Source organism: Chrysemys picta, chromosome 1 (assembly GCF_011386835.1).
Source record: "Chrysemys picta bellii isolate R12L10 chromosome 1, ASM1138683v2, whole genome shotgun sequence".
Lineage (NCBI taxonomy): Eukaryota > Metazoa > Chordata > Testudines > Emydidae > Chrysemys > Chrysemys picta.
The window spans coordinates 172,890,398-172,908,305 of record NC_088791.1 but is presented as its reverse complement, the minus strand read 5'-3'; the positions used below and the strand labels follow the sequence as shown (position 1 = coordinate 172,908,305).

Here is a 17,908-nt window from a genome sequence, read left to right as displayed (position 1 = left end):
CTATGCTCCCTCTGCCACTCACTTATATGTTGGGGGCTGAGGCAGACAATATTGTGCAAGTGATATTGCAGCAGGGTACCGTTACCATTGGGGGAGGGGCACACACACCACTGATAGGACCCAGCTGGAGGATAATAGAGGTGTGTGTGCTTAATTGACATTACAGGGCTCTTGCCCGCCCTCCCCTTCACTAGAGAACAAGTTGTGCCAGTTCCTGGTAAACACTCATGGCTCCAGAGGGATGTGCAGCTTGCTCTCCAGTGACCAAGAGACTTCAGTCTTGTCCTCCAGGCCATGAGGGCTTTTTGGGGGGAAGGCAAGAGGACCAGAAAACAGGACACTGAAGCCTACCTGCAGACTCGCAGCTTCCACAATTCTCTGATCACCTTCAGGATTGGACTCGTATTGCTCCATGTCTCCATAGGGGTTGGTGATGCTCCTGGCCATGGGGATCCTCAACACCGCCCAATAAGACCAACAACCTTCGCTTCTCTTAACAACAGAGGCTATAGGGTGAATATCCGCACGTGCTAGGCACTCTCCTTCCTTCAGGAAGGGGGTACTCTGTGATTTTCCTGGTGGCTGGAGTGGGGGATGGGGCATACTTCAGACACCTCACCACACTTTTGGGAAAGGTGCCCACCCTGTTCTCCCTTGACCTACGTCCTGAGGTGCTGGGGGTAGCAAAGGTCATGCCAGGCTGCCTGCTGAATCTCTGGGTCTGTGTGAAGAGGCTGATACTCAATCCCTGATACTGGATCGAGAGCAGGTGTGCTTCTGTCAGCAGGCGTCCACCTTCCTTGGCACACTGGGTCATCATGAGTGCCTGGTCCTGGGTGAGGAGTTAACACCATCCTGGAGTTTCTGGTCAAGCTTGACTGGGCCTTGATCTAACCTATCACCTTCAGTCGAGGAGTACATAATGGCTGCCTGCTGTCTGGTCAGCTCCATAAGCATCACTATCAAGTCCTTCCTCCATCTCCTCTAGAATAGGATGATGGGATTGGTGCTTTGGGAGCCAGACTTGTGGGTGGTTCTTTGGACATATACCGACGATGTGCTTTTTGTGTCCTGAGACCTGGTGCAGGTGACTTGCCAAGACTTGAGCAGCCTCCTCTGCCCAGGCCAACTGGGATGTGGGGAGAACTCTGGACTGATGATTGGAGTAGCTGGCAGCCAAGCTTCCTTCCACAAGTGCTCTGAGCCATCCAGTGGGGCATGGGTCCACTGCTCTATCTGGGTGTGTACTGCCACTGATCCCACCCCACTGAAAAATTGTAGCGATCTGAAGCCAGGGTTTCTGACCAATTGTGGAGGTGGATGGGGCTGCTCCAGTGCTTTTCCCTTTGGGGAAGGGCACTGGTACTCAACCAACTGGTCTTGTCTATGCTCTGGCACTGGTTCAACACCTTGAGCCCAAACCTGGGAATCCTGGCCAGTCTCCAGAAGAAGATCCTGGAGTTTTTCTGGCCAGGGCTGCACTAGGTCTATGTGGGTATCCTGAGTCTCCCCCTGGGGGAGGGAAGACAGGACCTGCTCTGCATCCACAGACAGGCCCACACCTTCCACCTTCAGACTCTGCAGAAACTTGTTTAAAAGGCAGGTAGTTTGGCATGGAGCATGCTGGCACACACCTTCCTCTGCTGCCTCCAAGGGGTCTGATATGAGTGGCAACTCTTTTATCTCCACATAAGAGGTCGCCCCAAAGCCCTTCTGAGCCGCTGGTCTTTTATCAGGACCTCTTTAGGATCTGGAAACTAGTTTGAGCAACCAGGTCCATAGTGGCTGCCGAGGAGGAGGACTTCTTAGCTGAACCCCTGCTACACAATCCACATCTTAGTGTGAAAGTGACAGAGTCCCCCTTGGTGAGACTGATCCTGGCTGGTACCACCAGACTTTCAGACCTCTTGGACTATGGTCAGAGGGACTGGGTGGACCCCACAGTGCTCAGTCAGTGCATGGGGTTGCCCACCCTGTCGTGTGCTCCAGGAGGTGAGGACAGCTTTGCATCCTGCTTCTCTTGCTTTCCTCAAGCAGGTTCTGCAGGAGAGTGTTCCCCACCCATCCCTCACCCCTGGCCCTCCAGAACTTGTCACCAGGCCCCTTCTCGGTGAGCTTCCCCACATGCCCCCAACACACCCCCTGAGCTGTCTGCATGACATTCAGCTAGTCCATCTCTGAACTACGCCAGAAGGGCATATGCATGCATAGGTGCCGACTTTCCCTCTTTTCCGTGGGTGCTTGACCCCCCTCTGTCCCCCGGCCCTGCCCCCACTCCACCCCTTCCATGAGGCCCCACTATTACCCCATCCCCATTCCAACCCCTTCCCCAAAGTTCCCACCCCAATTCCACCCCCTCCTTGCCCCTATTCCAACTCCTTCCCCAAATCCCCACCCCCATACCGCCTCTTCTCCTCCTCCCCAGAGTGCGCCACATTCCCACTCCTCCCCCTCCCTCCCAGAGCGAGCTAACACTGCCAAACAGCTGTTTGGCGGCGGGAAGCACTGGGAGGTAGGCAGAGGAGCAGGGACGTGGTGGGCTCAGGGGAGGAGGCAGGGAAGAGGCGGGGCCAGGGCAGGGAGTGAGGGGAGCTTGGCTGCTGGTGAGTGCAGAGCACCTAGTATTTTTCCCCGTGGGTGCTCCAGCCCCGAAGCACCCACAGAGTCTGCGCATAAGTCTGTATGTGCTTGTGCTTCACACCAGCCACTTCCTGCCCTCATGTCCTGCCCTGACACCAGGTGGCAAGACCTGCTGTCACCTGAGAAGGGCAAGTAAGCCAAGTGGTCCAGTCTGTACTCCACTCTGATTCCACAGCCTGATGGGGACATTAATTGGCAGCTTCTTCATGGAGCTGTGAGAATTAGTGTGTATCTGGCTTGGTTCACAAACTCCCCCAACACCTATCCCTTTTGGAGCAAGAAGGACACCCTGGCACATATCTACATAGGGTGTATCAGGTTGCATCTCTTTTCCAGCACCTCCAGAACCTCTTACAGAGGCTTATAACTTGGTCAAATTTGGGCTGATTTTTACAGGGTCACAAAAGGTACATCTCTGTCACAAACGCCACCCCTACTAAATGTCAAGTTCCTGCTTCAAAGCATTGGATGCTAAAGCTGTTCAATGTAAAGGTCACCAGAATTTTTTAATCTAGGCAAAACAATGTATTTTTCCCTACAGTCATTCTCATAAACAGCTGAACTATTTTGGCTGTAATTTTCCAGAAGAATTCAGCCTAAGGCAGACACTCAGCATAGAAAATTTCAGCTTAAATGGTTAAAGTTTGGCAAAGTTGTAAGCAACTGAAAACAGGATCTTACAGTGGAAAGCTTTAGGTGACCTTAATAATAGGTGCTGCTTCAAGACCATAATAATAATAATGGCCAGCTCTAGGATTATTGCCGCCCCAAGCAAAAAAATTTTGGGCCGCCCCCCCTTTTTTTTGTGCCCCCCCCTGCGTCCGGCCCCTCCCCAACTCCACCCCTTCCCCAAATCCCCAGCCCCGCCTCTTCCCCTGGGCGTGCCGCATTCCCCCCCAATTGCTTCCTGTGGGCCCCCCTCGACCTCCTGCCCTAGCTCACCTCCGCTCCACCTGCTTCCCCGGGCATGCTACCGCTCCGCTTCTCCCCCTCCCTCTCAGGCGAGGGAGGGCAGAGAAGCGGCGCAACGGTGCATTCAGGGGAGCAGGCGGAGCGCAAGTGAGCTAGGTTGGGGGGGGGTGCAGGAAGTAACGGGGGGGTAGAGGGACTGCTCCCCACTCCAGCTCACCTCTGCTCCACCACCGCTGCCTCCCCCCGAGCGCCCGCCGCTCGGCTTCTCCTCCCTCCCTCCCTTCCAGCCTTGCTGCACGAAACAGCTGTTTCATGCGCGGCAAGCCTGGGAGGGAGGGAGGAGAAGCGGAGCGGCGGCGGCGTGCTCAGGGGAGCAGACGGAGGTGAGCTGGGGCAGTGGGGGCACTTTTTCCCCATGACCCGGAGTTGGCGCCTATGATGGCCGGCGCCAGAATGCCGCCCCTAGAAATGTGCCGCCCCAAGCACCTGCTTGTTTTGTTGGTGCCTGGAGCCAGCCCTGTTCAAGACCTGCCTATAGTGATCCAGGACCAATCTTAAAATAATTGTTGAAGGTTATTCTAATAGAGATGGTCACATAAGACATAGCACAAATGATCTGATTTTCTAAGAATCCACCTGGCTTCCCATTTTCCAGCAATAATTTTGCTGGGACAATAAAAACAGACTATTCAGTTTCATTTTGTTGCTTGTCAGTTTTGTTTTCCTGGTCTCCTGTGCAGCCACAATACTGTAATGTCTGGGTTGAATATAGGCAGAGAAGTGTTTTTTTTTGTTTGTTTGTTTGTTTTCAATTCAAGTAAACTGTTTCCTTTGAAATATTTTCTTTTAAATCTTTATGAAAATATTCCTATTACCATTATGTTTTGTAAGGTCCTGCCTTACATGCTTTTCTTTCTTGCTTTCTAAAAAATTAAATGTTGAATCTAGTATATGTACACACTGCACAATAAGCCTGGGCTCTGACTCAGGTTTGAGCCCAAGCCCCACTTCTGTCCATACACAAATCAGTGTGACTCATGTGAGCAGGTACTCGGGACTCTACTAGGGGAGTGGGTCAGAGCCCAAATCCCACTGTGACTCTGGTCCAGGCTTTGTCATTTTGCAGTGTTGATGCATTTCAAGCTAAAGATCTGAGTTAGTAGGTCAGCATAGTGCAGTATGGACATGTTAGTAGGGCTGTGAGACCTGGATCCAGCAATTGTAAGCTGAGGTTTACAATGTGGTGTGGATGTTCAAGCATGGGCTTGGAAACACTGTGTCCATGAGCATGAGTCTCACATACCTAGGACCGGTGCAAGGAATTTTCGCGCCCTAGGCAAAACTTCCACCTTGCGGCCCCCCCAGCCCTGCAGCAGCTCCCCGCTCCCCCTCCACCCTGAGGTGCCCCCCTCGACAGCTTTCCCCCCCCCCGCCCTGAGGCATCCCCCTGCGGCAGCTCCCCATCCACCGGCCTGGGGATCCGTGCGGCAGCTCTGACCCAGGGGAACCCCTGGGCTGCCTGCCGGTGGCTCAGACTCCCAGTGCAGCGGCCGCTGTAAAAAAAAAAAAATTGGGGGCGCTGCTTTTTGGTACCCCCAAATCTTGGCGCCCTAGGCAACCGCCTAGTTGGCCTAAATGGTAGCACCGGCCCTGCACATACCCAGGTTTACAATGCAGTGTAAACATACTCAGAGTGACCTGGCAGCCTCCTTGTAAATTACCAGAACATATGATAAAATCATTAGCTGTGGTGCTGTTATTAACAGAAGACATTCTTAAGGCAGTGAAGTGACTTGTATTATTTATAACATTAACAGCTTCCCTTTGGCTTCAGGTTTTGAATATTGCAAAGTCACATCAACTGGATGAAGGGGATATGGATTTAGGCATGCATATATGATATCTGCATAAATAATTAAACAAAACACAAGATGATTAGAAGCTAAAAAAGCATGGACCAGCTATAGTGTGACAAAAAATGTGGGATAAACTAATATTTAAGAGTAACATAGCTTGAATGTATTCTAAAGTATATGCAAACATGTTAGGCTGAGTAAACTTAGAACACAATTAAAAATCAGTCTATAAGAACTTCCAAGAGATAGCATGTTTTTATAGCAAGCTGTTCATGCACATGTTGTTGAGTGTATTACGTGCACTTAGGAGACACTATGGAGCTATGATGATACAGCCTAACACATTTGCAAGTTTGAGCAAGTATCATTAAGGTTACTTAAAGGAGCTATTTTGCCATGGTAGTAATGGCAAAAAGAGACTGCATTCTATCTGCATTGGCTCTGCTGCAGGTACCATGGTAAAGCAAATTTATGGAAGATATAAGCTAGTACAGTTACATGTTTTTTGCTAACTATCAAACACTTGGGAGGATTTGAGCTAGAATTTATACGTAGATCCATTTTCTTAACCAGAGTCATTTTGGCTGCACCAACTTTATAGGTAAGAAGACAACTTATGATTAAGACAAGCTGGCCTCAATTCTCTAGTAGTCAGAGCCTGGTGTAATCATTTACACCACTTCAAAGTGGGCATAAAATGTGGTCAGATCAGAATGGTAGCAGTTTTCACTGATTTTGCATTCATTTTGAATTGGTAGAAATCCTGCACCTTGTGCAGCAGGCCTACTGTGTTTTATATTAATTATTTCCCAAATGTGAGTGACATATCTTACATTTATGATAATTGTTTTCTAATTAGGACTTCATCCCACACATATTTTATATGTAGTAACTGCAGCATGCAATTCCTTTTACTTGGTTGATCTTACTAACTAATGAAGAACAAAAATTCCCTGAATTCATAATATTGCTATGGAACTGATACATACTGTACTGTATATTTTATGGAAATTCACACATTTCCTCTCAAGGAGCATATTTTCAAACTTCAATTGCTCTTTACTGAAGCCATTTTTTTCAAACAAAAAAGGTGCAATGCATTTTATGTCTATATATTTTTATTCACTCAGTATATGTTCACAGTTGAAAACATTTACCTAGATTAGTAGTTACAGTATTTGTTCAAGCCAATGTATTTTTACTGGCATCTTGCAAGTAAATGTTATTCACAGTTTTTTAGGAAGGTGTTTCAACCAAACCCACGCCACTTAAAAACAAGCAATAATAACAACAAAAGAAATCTGTGTCTGCCTGTGCAATATTGCTTAAGTATTAAAGTAAAATTTATCCTGGGTATAACTCCACTAAAATCAGTTTGGCATTTGGCATGAATATGCCCATTGACTTTTAGTAAATCAACTGGTACATATTTTCTTCATCCAATCTTTTAACTTACACTGGTATACAATACTCCATTTCTGCAAGTGGAAGCAGATCTGGCTCTGGTGATGTATGGAAGAGAGGAACACCAAATCTATTACATCATCCTCTCGTTTTTTAGCACCTTGTGAAAGCCCCTCTACCAATGCTTGGTATGGTCAGATGTAGTGAGCAACCTTTCTATGCAGTATTCCCTTCTCCAAGAGGTGGCTGTTATCCAACAGATGTCAGTACCAAAGTTCATGCATTTAAATGCAGTAATATATGCTCTTATGATTTTTTTTTGTGAGTGAAAGGATTTCAGAGGGCTCTGGAGCTTGTCTTGTGATGACATCATAAGCCTGAGCCCCAAGCCAGCAGAATCTCTCCTCTCCACATGCTGTTCTTGCAGGAGGGAAGGGTGAAAAGGAGGGAGCAAAGAGCCCAGCAGCCCAGTGCAAGTTGGCTGTCTCCTTCTCTTCTGTGAGCACAAGAGGGTGCCTCTGCTCCTCTTCCATCCCTACTGTAGCACCTAGCATGGACAGGGGCAAAAGGGTGGAGGGGGTGAAGAACCCCTGGATCTGCCCACCCAGCTTGCAAAGGAGGAGAGGAGACTCCACTGCAGCCTCTAACATGAGATGGAGGGATGAAGAACCAGGAGGAGCAGATGTTTAGGGGAGCTGAACTGGGGCGATGGCAACTGATGGCGGTGGGTGGTCTGAATTGACGGTGGGGGCTGAATTGATGGAGTGGGGCTGGGAGGGCTGAACTGAAGGGCAAGGACAATAATGGGGTGGGCTGAACTTATGGTGGGAGCCCTGATCTGAGGGGTGGTCAGGGCTGAGGGGGTGGGCTCAGTTGATGGGGGGACAGAATTGATGGAAGGGCTGGGTGGGGACAGAACTGATGGGAGGACTGGAGAATAGCATTAATTGCTGGATTGGGGATGGGCAGATGTAGGGATGAGAACTCCTGCAGAAGGGGCTAAAATCACTATACCTAATATTTACGGGAGAGTGGGCAACACCAATTGTCATACACACATATGAGATAGACAGAGGAAGTTCAAAAATCAAAAAAACAGACCAAAAACACAGCATGGGTGATGAGTGTAACAAGGAGCCATGCCAGCAGGCTGAGGGAAGGCCATAAGAACAATATGGAGAGGCCAGCACTTGCCTTTCCCTGAAGGACTGGATCTTTTCTTTTGAGTAACTCCCTTAGATGCATTGGACTAGAACAGGGGTCTCCAAACTTGGTTTGCGGCTTGTTCAGGGTAAGCCCCGGTGGGCCGCGAGACAATTTGTTTACCTGAGCATCTGCAGGTACGGCCGCTTGCAGCCCCCAGTGGCCAGGAATGGCGAACTGCGGACAATAGGAACTGCGAGCGGACACTCGGGTAAACAAAGCATCTCATGGCCCACCGGGGCTTACCCTGAACAAGCCGCAAACCAAGTTTGGGAACCCCTGGACTAGAAGACCGCACCCCTGTAGTTCTCAAGCCCCTGATATCTGAAGGTTAAGATAATAGAAGGAAATGCTATGATGTGAACTTACATGTTTCCTGGTCTGTGGAGCCCTTCTAGATTTCTGTGTGTGTGTGAGGGTAGGTGAGTAAATGGACAGGAAGTAGAGTAAAATATGGCCCTTTCTTACCAACATATATAGATTTCTTTTAAAATTGCCTTGAGAATATAGGCTCATCTATATTTTAGCTAAAGCTTATATAATTCAGTAAAAGAAGGTATACAGCAAAGATATTCAAAATTACTTGAATATATTAGACATATGGGTGAACTGGCATGCTAAATAGGTAGATGCATGGATAGTTAGTAACTAACTGATGTGAAATACAGAGTAAGATAAAAAAACCTTTATATAAAAAAGGCCTGCAAATATTCATATAAAGAACAGCATTGAAAGGACTCCATAGAAAAGAATACACACCATGGCAGAGAATATAATTATTGTGAACAGACACATTTTCAAAAGTGATTAGTGATTCTGGGTGCCTCAATTTTTGGATAGCAGACACAAGATATCTGAAAGCAGCCTGATTTTCAAGAGAGTGGATAATCAGCACTCTCTGAAAATCAGACCTATTAAAGTGTCCCAAGTTGGGTACCTAAAGACTGATGTTTTTGAAAATCTTGGCTAAAAACCCTAAAAAAATAATAATAATATTCGTTTAAAAGGTAAGCAATGATTTCTTTAAATCAGGGGTTCCCAAACTTGGTTCGCGGCTTGTTCAGGGTAAGCCCCTGGTGGGCTGCGAGACGCTTTGTTTACCTGAGCGTCCACAGGCACAGCTGGTGGAACTCCCAGTGGCCACGGTTCGCCATTCTCGGCCACTGGGAGCTGCGAGTGGCTGTACCTGCGGACGCTTAGGTAAACTAAGTGTCTCGCGGCCCACCAAGGGCTTACCCTGAACAAGCCGCAAACCAAGTTTGGGAACCCCTGATCTAAGCTCTATCACAAGTATTTCATCCTTTTTTTGCATTCCACCTCCTGAGGATATTTTGGCTAATGGATCCAGATAATCTCTTCCCTGTCTGCTAACCTGCTCCACATCTTCCCACAAAACTATGCTATGTAATGCCATGCAGAAAGCATTTGTGGAGATCTGTTCCTCAACAGGCAATAGAAATTGACTCCTGGCATAGACTCTCCATATCCTGTACCTCTTTCATCACATGTAGCAAAACCACACCACTTCTGCTGCCAAACAGGCCTTCTTCAACCATGGAATGGGATAGAATGGGATGAAGAGCTAAACTTCACCCCTTAGAGAAGAGGACCACTGCTATCATACAATTCAAGCTTCCTAAGACTTAAAAAAATCCTCTGATTTCTAAAAATACAAATAGAGTTATAAGTATAAACAGAAAGAATTATTCTTCCACTGTATAAAATACTACATATTTGATAAATTCTGTATTGTTTGTGCACTGTATTACAGGAATGAAAATAAAGACTACAAAGAACAGCAAAGGACATCAGATGACTGTGTTTTAATTGTTGCCTATTCTAAAATAGACATAAAATATGACTTTATAGTAAATAGTCCTTATATAGCTCTGTGCTATAACTCAATCTTACATAAACATTTAACCTTGAATTTTAAAGACGTTCTGTTCTTAATACAGGATTATTTGAATTTCTTTGTTACTATAGTATTATGACAAAGTTGAGAATAAATAATTTAATCATTTTCTTAGGGCTTTTCACACCTAGAGAAACTGTTATAATTCAGGTAACTATTACTGAAAAGATAAAACAGATTAAAACCCAAAAGTTGGTTTCTACAGAGATACCTCACTCTTCATTGAAACCATAAAAGAGGGGAGAATTCAGTGATTCAAAGAAAACAAAAGATTGTAAATGAGAATTTAAATGTATCTACTTCTTTTTTCTGCTAGAATTCTAAATTCCCAATTATCCTGCCCTTTTTCACACAAAGCTCCCACAGAGTCAACTCTATAGGGGTAAGTGACAGGAAACCTTTGTGGTTATGAGAAAAACTGAACAATAATTTATGAGGTTAAACAACCATGGAAAAAGAAAGAAATCCAAAATCTACTGTGACTATTTCAAAGTCTTTGAAGATAATGAAAGATGTGTTTAGAGCTTCCTACCCAGCCAACCCAGAGTTGAATCCTCAAGCATCTAGCTCTCTGACAGCAGAAGTAGTGCCACTAGGGAAAACACTCCTCTCCTCTGAAAAGGCTCAGAGCTTCCAATTAGTGGCAATCCTTTCTATGATGTTTTCAATCCTTGATCACTGACCATGCTCCTCTTCAGTGGTTAATGTTATCGAAGAGACCAGCATCCTTCTGAAGTGGTATTTTTCCCTTTAGTACTATTCTTTCTAGATATAGCATAGAGTTGGACTGGCTCACTGCAGTGCAGATTTCTTCTCCTGGAAGAGGTGGGATATTGTATTCATCAGACATGCCCAGAGCCTTGTTGTAAAGGGAAGAGACTGTATGGAAGAATGTACAATCCACGCACTGTGGCAGGAGAGGAAGGAGTTAATGATCTGACTCTGACACACAGTCCTACATGCAGGCTGCTTTACCCCATAACACCTGAGAGAAATGCTCCAGCTGGAAAAAATATCAAAGAGGTAAACAGGAAATAAAAAGAGGCAGCAGCTAGTATAGTGCTGGTTGCTTTGGAAGGGAAAGGATTTATCTGCTAAGTTTGTAAGTAACTGGATCCTAAGGGTTTAAGAAATGACATTTTTCTGGAAGAAAGAAAAATGGAGTGTATCCTGGAGGGGTAGAGAAACTCAGACTACATTCTGTTCAGGTACTCAGTAAGTAGATGAACTTCCTGAGGCAATTTATTTTTTTTCCTTTTGATTAGAATTAAAAACTATTTGTAAGCCCCCATCCACTGGGAAGGCTTAGAAATAGGCAAAGAGGAAGAGAGTTATCTAGCTTCTCAAGTATCAAGGGATAACCGTGTTAGTAGCCACAAAAACAATAAGAAGTCCAGTGGCACCTTAAAGACTAACTGGTTTATTTGGGCATAAGCTTTTGTGGGTAAAAAAACCTCACTTCTTCAGATGCATGGAGTGAAAGTTACAGATGCAGGCATTGTATAATGACACATGAAGAGAAGGGAGTACTTCACAAGTGGAGAACCAGTGTTGACCGGGCCAATTCAATCAGGGTGGATATAGTCCACTCCCAGTAACAGATGAGGAGGTGTCAATTCCAGGAGAGGCAAAATTGCTTCTGTAATGAGCCAGCCACTCCCAGTCCCTATTCAAGCCCAAATTAATAGTGTTAAATTTGCAAATTAATTTTAGTTCTGCAGTTTTTCTTTGAAGTCTGTTTCTGAAGTTTTTTTTTGTTCAAGAATAGTGACTTTTAAAACTGTTATATAATCTCCAGGGAGACTGAAGTGTTCACCTACTGGCATTTGTATGTTACCATTCCTGATGTCCAATTTGTGTCCATTTATTCTTTTACGTAGAGATTGTCCGGTTTGGCCAATGTACATGGCAGAGGGGCATTGCTGGCACATGATGGCATATATAACATTAGTAGACGTGCAGGTGAATGAGCCCTTGATGGTGTGGCTGATGTGGTTGGGTCGTCTGATGGTGTCGCCAGAGTAGATATGGGGACAGAGTAGGCAACGAGGTTTGCTACAGGGATTGGTTCCTGGGTTGGTGTACAAGTGGGTTATGCATATTGGGTGCACCATAGTTAAGGCTACATTAGGGAGTTTAGTTTTATTGGGAGCTTTAAACCTTCAATTTGTCAGTCATATTGAAAGGGTAAAAAGAAAAAGCTGAGCTTTGAGCACCATTTGGGGTTTTTCGTGGTAGGTTGACAGAAGAGTTGATAAGAATAAGTTTTAAAAATCACCCCACTGGCAACATTTTTACTGGATTGTCCCTTTTCTTTGTACCTCTTTTTTATTCTGAGAGTTGTATTTTGGCTATGTTCCTCCATCTCATCTGCTATTTCCTTAGGAAAGTAGTGGTTAGCTAAAATAATTAACTCTTTTTAGCCATAATGGAAAAAAAGTACGCCAAGGCAAACATATTGAATTTTGAGGCACAGACTTCCTCACCAAATACCTCTGTAGCTTAGGGAGACTCCAATGCAATAACTTAAGAGTGACTTCAGCAGTATTAAAACAGAGCAACTTATGAAAAGGTATGTGATGTGCTGATCTCTTAATATCATTGATAAAAGCATATTAGATCATTGTCAAGTAATTGCTGTTGGGAATGTAAGTGAAAGCCTTATGGAGAAGTGCATTTTCATAATGCTGTAAGCAATATGAAAGCAGAAAGGAATGCATGTCTTTCCCCTTAATTTCCATGCTTTTAAGGCTTTGAGGTGTCCTACTGCAAACTTAACTGTTCCTAAACATAGCTACTATTTGCTAATAAACAGCAATGAATATGGAAGAGATAAGCTTGGAATATGTGGCTTCCTGAGTCCTAGAAACGCATGCTTTCCCTAAGCTAATAGGTATTCTGCTGGGAAACTGCTGTGGAACACTGCTTGTCTTTGTGTTGTGGACCTGGGTTGCTAAATGGCCCAAGCAGAAATTACTGTAAAATGCACGGGACTTGAGATATAAGACAGTGAAACATTCTGTCAGGCAGCTCAAGCAAGGTGAGCCCCAAACCTTGTAACTTGGCCAGTTATTCAATGAAATGCAAAGAGAATGCAATACTGGGGTACATTTCATGAGTTTTGTTGCAGAGTAGTTCAGCTGCTGTGTTTGGAACAAACTGCTTTGAGTGGCAGTTTTATACCTAGTCAGCCTCAGGACACCAGGTCCTGCAAGGATCATTGTTAATGCCAGATCATTTGGGTGTGAATGCAGTTTTCTTAGCTGGTTAGATATCCAGTAATAGTATGGAACATGTGAATATTAGCTTAATGATCTGAGAGCAGATGCCATTGAGACAGTCCTTCAAGGAGCTTCCCTCTCACCACAAACATCATGTCCGGCTGGTACAATTCAGCCAGCTACCTTTCATCCAGTTCTTGGCTGAGGTCAACCTATTTGTAGATTATGCACAATGAGTATTTGCACAGAACTGGTATTTTGGTAATATTATGCAACAGGTGCTGTGCTATAAGATGACTTTTGTAGGACAGGGATGGCTCTGGAAATGAAGGATCAACAGGTTATCACAAACACGATATCACAAACTTGAGTGCCGTCTGATAAGTGGTTTATGGGTATTTACTGTGATTTCACTAATTCAGGCCACTTCTGAAGTGGGACAACAGGATTCCATGTCCAATTTATTGGATGATACAGATAGCTCTAGCAAGATGAGTTCACCTGCCAGGGCATAAAACCTCTCACCCATCCCTAGTGACTGACCAACCACAGCAGAGCAAAAAAAGCTGAACAGCACAGCAGTCTGGCACCTCCTGGAATGGGTCCCAGGACAACTGCCCTGTTCACCTGCCTCTAGAACAAGTCCTGGGAAGAGTCATTTATTCTGGTAGTGTCCAAGAGTCCTGGCCAGGTGTGAGTCCTGTTGTGCTAGGCACTGTACAAACAAAGTTCTTCCCTAAGCAGAGACAAGACAAACAGATAAGAAATAACTGTCAGAAGCTCAGAACTATTAACTTGCGAACCCTCCCAACTTTTCCTTTAAACAACATACTTGCCCCATGATGAGGACCCTACCAAATTCACAATCCAATCTGGTCAATTTCATGGCCATAGGATTTGAAATTTAGTCAATTTTCACATTTTCAAATGTTGACATTTACAGGGTGCTCCCAACCAGGGCGGCTCTAGGTTTTTTGCCGCCCCAAGCAAAAAAATTTTAGCTACCCCCCCACCCCCAAGCCCTGGGGTCTCACGCCCCCCCACCCCCTGCCGCCCCAGCCCTGGGCTCTCTCTCCTGCCCCCCCTGCCACCCCAGCGCTGAGCTCTCTCTTCCCTCGCCCCCCCCACATCCCCTGCCGCTCCAGCCCTGGGCTCTCTCTTCCCCCCCCCCATCAGTGCTGACTTCGCCCGCTCCCCCCTTGCCTCCAGCCGGTCCGGCGCTGGCAGGGGCAGGGTAAGCAGCAGGGCTCCAAGGCTGCACCTCAGCCCAGGTCCCTCAAGCCAGGGCTCCTGCCTCCGGGACCGGATGGGCCCCGGGAGGGCAGAGCCAGGGAACTGACCCGGCAGGGGTTGAGGAGCCAGGGCAGGGTAGCCCCAGAGAGAGTGAAGCGCCGGAGAGCGGGACATGGGCCCCGCACGGCAGGGCCCCACCCTCTATGACCCCGCTGCTGCTTCTGGCTGCCCCGCTGCAGCCCCTGGGCGGCTCAGGCCATTTTGCCCAGCCCCGGCTGCGGAGCGGCCACCCTGCAGCACCTGCAGGTGGCTACATAGGCCCTGCAGGGTGGCCCCCAGCCCGAGTGTCCCCTGTTCAGAGCCTGCCTGGCCCAACCACAAGGTGCGGCGCTGCTCCATAGCAGCGTGAACCGCAGTGGCCCCAGGGCGCCCCCCGCGCACAACGCGCTGCTGCTGCCAGGGCCGGCTTTTAAACCTAATTAATCTAATTACTGCAAACACAGCTTCTCTGAGTAAGGTTAAGATATTGCATTTGTAGTGCTTCCATTGTGCTTTTCCTTCAGCGAACCAGCGGAGCCTGCTTGAGTGAAATAAGGATGGAGTGCATGCGGGATACATCTTTTGCTTGCTTACTAGACTTGGGATTAAAGTCACAGAGCCGAACCACACGTTCCCACTCTGTGCCTGGGGAAGTTTCTCAGGGCTAGACTTTTGCTGCTGGAAGCAAAACAAAAAAAGGCCAGAATGCCACCCTTGAAAATGTGCCGCCCCAAGCACGTCCTTGGTTTGGTGGTGCTTAGGGCCGGCCCTGCTCCCAACAGCATGGGAGGAGATCAGACCCACCTCCAGCAGTTTCTGGCCACTGCAGGAAGCTCTGGGGCTGCTTCCGGAGTAGGTACCCAGAGGTGGGTCTGATCTCTCCTTGAGTGTGGCCCTGCAGGAGAAGAGCAAGTCTTGTCCCAAGCAAGCCCAGCCAGGATGAGCTAGGAGCCCCCAACTGGGGTGCTTCCAGCAGCACAGGGGAGATCAGATCCACCTCTGTGAACCTCCTGAGGCTACAGGAAACTCCAGGGCTGCTGCCCAGTTCCAGAGCTTCCTGCAGCCAGGGAAGGTATCCAGAGGTGGGTCTGATTTCTCCCCTGTGAGAGCAGCTGTGAAGGGGAAGAGTAAGTCCCAACCTTTCCCAGATTGGACAGGACTCACAGCTGGAGCCAGTGGAGGGTAGGAGCCCCTGGTTGGTGTGTTCCCCACCCTGCTATTCCTCTCCCCTCCAATAGCTAGATTTCACAGGGGAGGTCTGATTTCATGGTCCATTGCGTATTTTTCAGGGCCATAAATTTGGTACCCATGACACTTCCTGCATCTAGCTGTTCCTGTCACAGTCAGGAAAGCCTCTTTCACTACTGTTGCCGAGTTTCCTCTTCCCACCTACCATGACCTAGCAGCAGATCCATTAACATCAATCCGAGAGAAGATATCTTCCCATATTTTTGGGGAAAACATGTTGCTTCCTCTCCCCGTGGAGACTCATGGTCATCACTGTGAGGAGACGTGAGTTAGCTGTCCCTGGTGGCGGCTCCCAGCTGCCTCCCTATCTCTTGGGGTCGGGGGTGTATATATCCTTAGGGGCAAGGGGCCCACAGTGGCTGGGTCTGGCAGTGACTTTCAGCTATTTCCTTTCCCCATGGCTCTCCTGTATTACCAAGAGGATTTTGTCAATGATGTCTGTTCGGTGGCCCTCCATAATATGGCGTTGGAAGTGAATTCTGAACTTAGCAGTTAGCTTGATCAGGACTGGGAGGGTAGATACTGGGCAGATAGCGAGGGGAGGGAAGGCCCCAAGAAGCCACCCTGGGTGCGGATGAGGTTTTACCTTGGAGATCGCTCGATGGCTATTTGCCAGGGACGCATCCCCAGCTACCAAAGCAACTCGCGGTCTGAACGGTCCCGAGGCGGGCCGGAGTTGCGATTTCCCCGGCGCTTTCCCGCCCGCCTTCCCCTCTCTCCGGCAGGGTAGATGCGCGGGGTGGCGGGGCCGCCGTGGCTCTCTCGGTGGCTCTGGGTCATGAGGGGGCAGCCGGCTGGAGAGTGATTAGGTCCGCGAACTTCGTGCGAGGGGCCGAGAGAGCGGCCGGACAGGCCCGGCAAGGCGCGGGGCAAGTCTCCCTCATCGGGGCCGTTGGGGCCCGTCCTGCGCGCCCTCGCTGCCGCCCCCCGGAGAGCGCCGGGTCGGCTCCCAGCTCCGTGCTGCTCCGCTCGCGCTGTGACCCTGCTCCTCCCCGCGCCGCAGTCCGGCCGGGCACCCGCCCGCTGCCAAACCGTCAGCGCCAACCGCCACTTTCAGAACCAGCTCTGGACAGCGCCTTCCCCCGCCCACCCCCTTTTGCCGTTCCGTGTCTCCCCTTGGCTGGAGTACAAAAGCTAGCTGGACCTCTGATTGGCCCAGATGACTGCCACTCAGAGTTGTGGGGTTGATTTGAGGCGGGGCATGGTTTCGCTCGCGGCTGAAATCTCTTTGAAACGCTTATTTGTGGGTTTTTTAAATCGGGCGTCTTGCACTACCTCTGTCACCCACTCATTGGCTGAACGATCAGGTTCGCGGCTCTTCCATTGGAGCACTTACCCTGTCAATCATATCCCATCTTGAGGGCGTGCCTAGGGCGAGGTGGGGGGAGAAGAAGGGGTGTGGCTTGAACGCGGGTGGGATTTAGGCGACAAGGTGGGAGGGAGTGGGCGTGGCTAAAGCAGAGGCGTGGCTGGAGGGGGTTGGGTGAGAGGCGTGGCCATTGGCGTGGTGGGCGCGGCTAGAGGAGGGGGCGGGGCCGGGCAGGGGGGAGCCGCGCTGAGATTGCCCTTGTGTCTAGAGCTCGAAGCGGCGGGTAGCGGAGCAGGCTTCCCGTGAACCAAGGCAAGCGAGCGCGGCTGGCAGCCTCCTCCGCGCCCGGCTCCAGAGCGGGGACGTGCGCCCGGCACCGCTGCACCGGGGGGACCTGCCCAGCGCCAGAGGAGGAGGGAGCCGCCTCACCACCCGCCCCCGCGACCCTGGTCCTCCTCCTCACCCCACTGGATACAGCGAGGCAGAGGGAGACACTGCGGCGGAGGCTCCTGCTGGGGGACAGAAGCGCCCGGAGAGAGGCGGCGCAGGCTGCGGGAATCTCTGCCTGGCGCCCACCCAGCCCGAGGGAAGCCCCCAGGATGCGGCTGAGACCCAGCGCCCTACTGCGCTTCTACAGCCTCTGCGGGCTCCTCATACAAGGTACCGCCCCCAACTCCGTCCCGGGGACCCCGCCGCGGGGGTGTGGGCAGCCCGGGGGGACCCCCGCCTCCGCCTGCGCCCCGCTCCTGGCCCCCAGCCTCCCGCACTCACTCGTGCTGCGCTGTAGGGATGCGAAGCGCCTCACGAGCCTTAATCCTCCTTCTCCCCCCTCCCCCACCATCCCTTGCAACCAGCCCTTCAACTCCCTGTAACCTTCCCTCTCGGCCACCCCCTCGCCCCCCGGCAAACGCGTCTCTGGAAGTGAGAG

At 49.1% G+C, this 17,908-nt stretch overlaps 1 protein-coding gene and 1 long non-coding RNA gene across 20 annotated transcripts in view; one reads left to right on the top strand and one right to left on the bottom strand.

The window, feature by feature from the left end:
- The window catches only part of CADM2 (cell adhesion molecule 2), a 1,056,973-nt gene that overhangs the window by 24,380 nt on the left and 1,014,685 nt on the right, over positions 1-17,908 (top strand). For 4 of the 19 annotated variants that reach the window (XR_010594295.1, XM_065575385.1, XM_024102055.3 and 1 more), the window contains exon 1: positions 17,219-17,640. The exons of 7 other annotated variants lie outside the window; for them this stretch is intronic. Coding sequence is in view for 10 of the 12 variants with exons in the window: in XM_065575385.1 (XP_065431457.1) it covers positions 17,580-17,640 (61 nt within the window). In the remaining 2 variants the exon portion in view is untranslated. Of the gene's footprint in view, positions 1-17,190; positions 17,641-17,908 lie in introns of those variants that run through there. 8 more of the 19 variants (XM_024102053.3, XM_065575342.1, XM_024102050.3 and 5 more) reach the window with 8 other exon arrangements.
- LOC135977000 (uncharacterized) lies at positions 9,826-16,746 on the bottom strand. Its single transcript, XR_010594309.1, has 2 exons — positions 16,258-16,746; positions 9,826-13,887 (listed from the first exon to the last, which is right to left on the bottom strand). It is a non-coding gene; the product is annotated as an uncharacterized LOC135977000 (long non-coding RNA).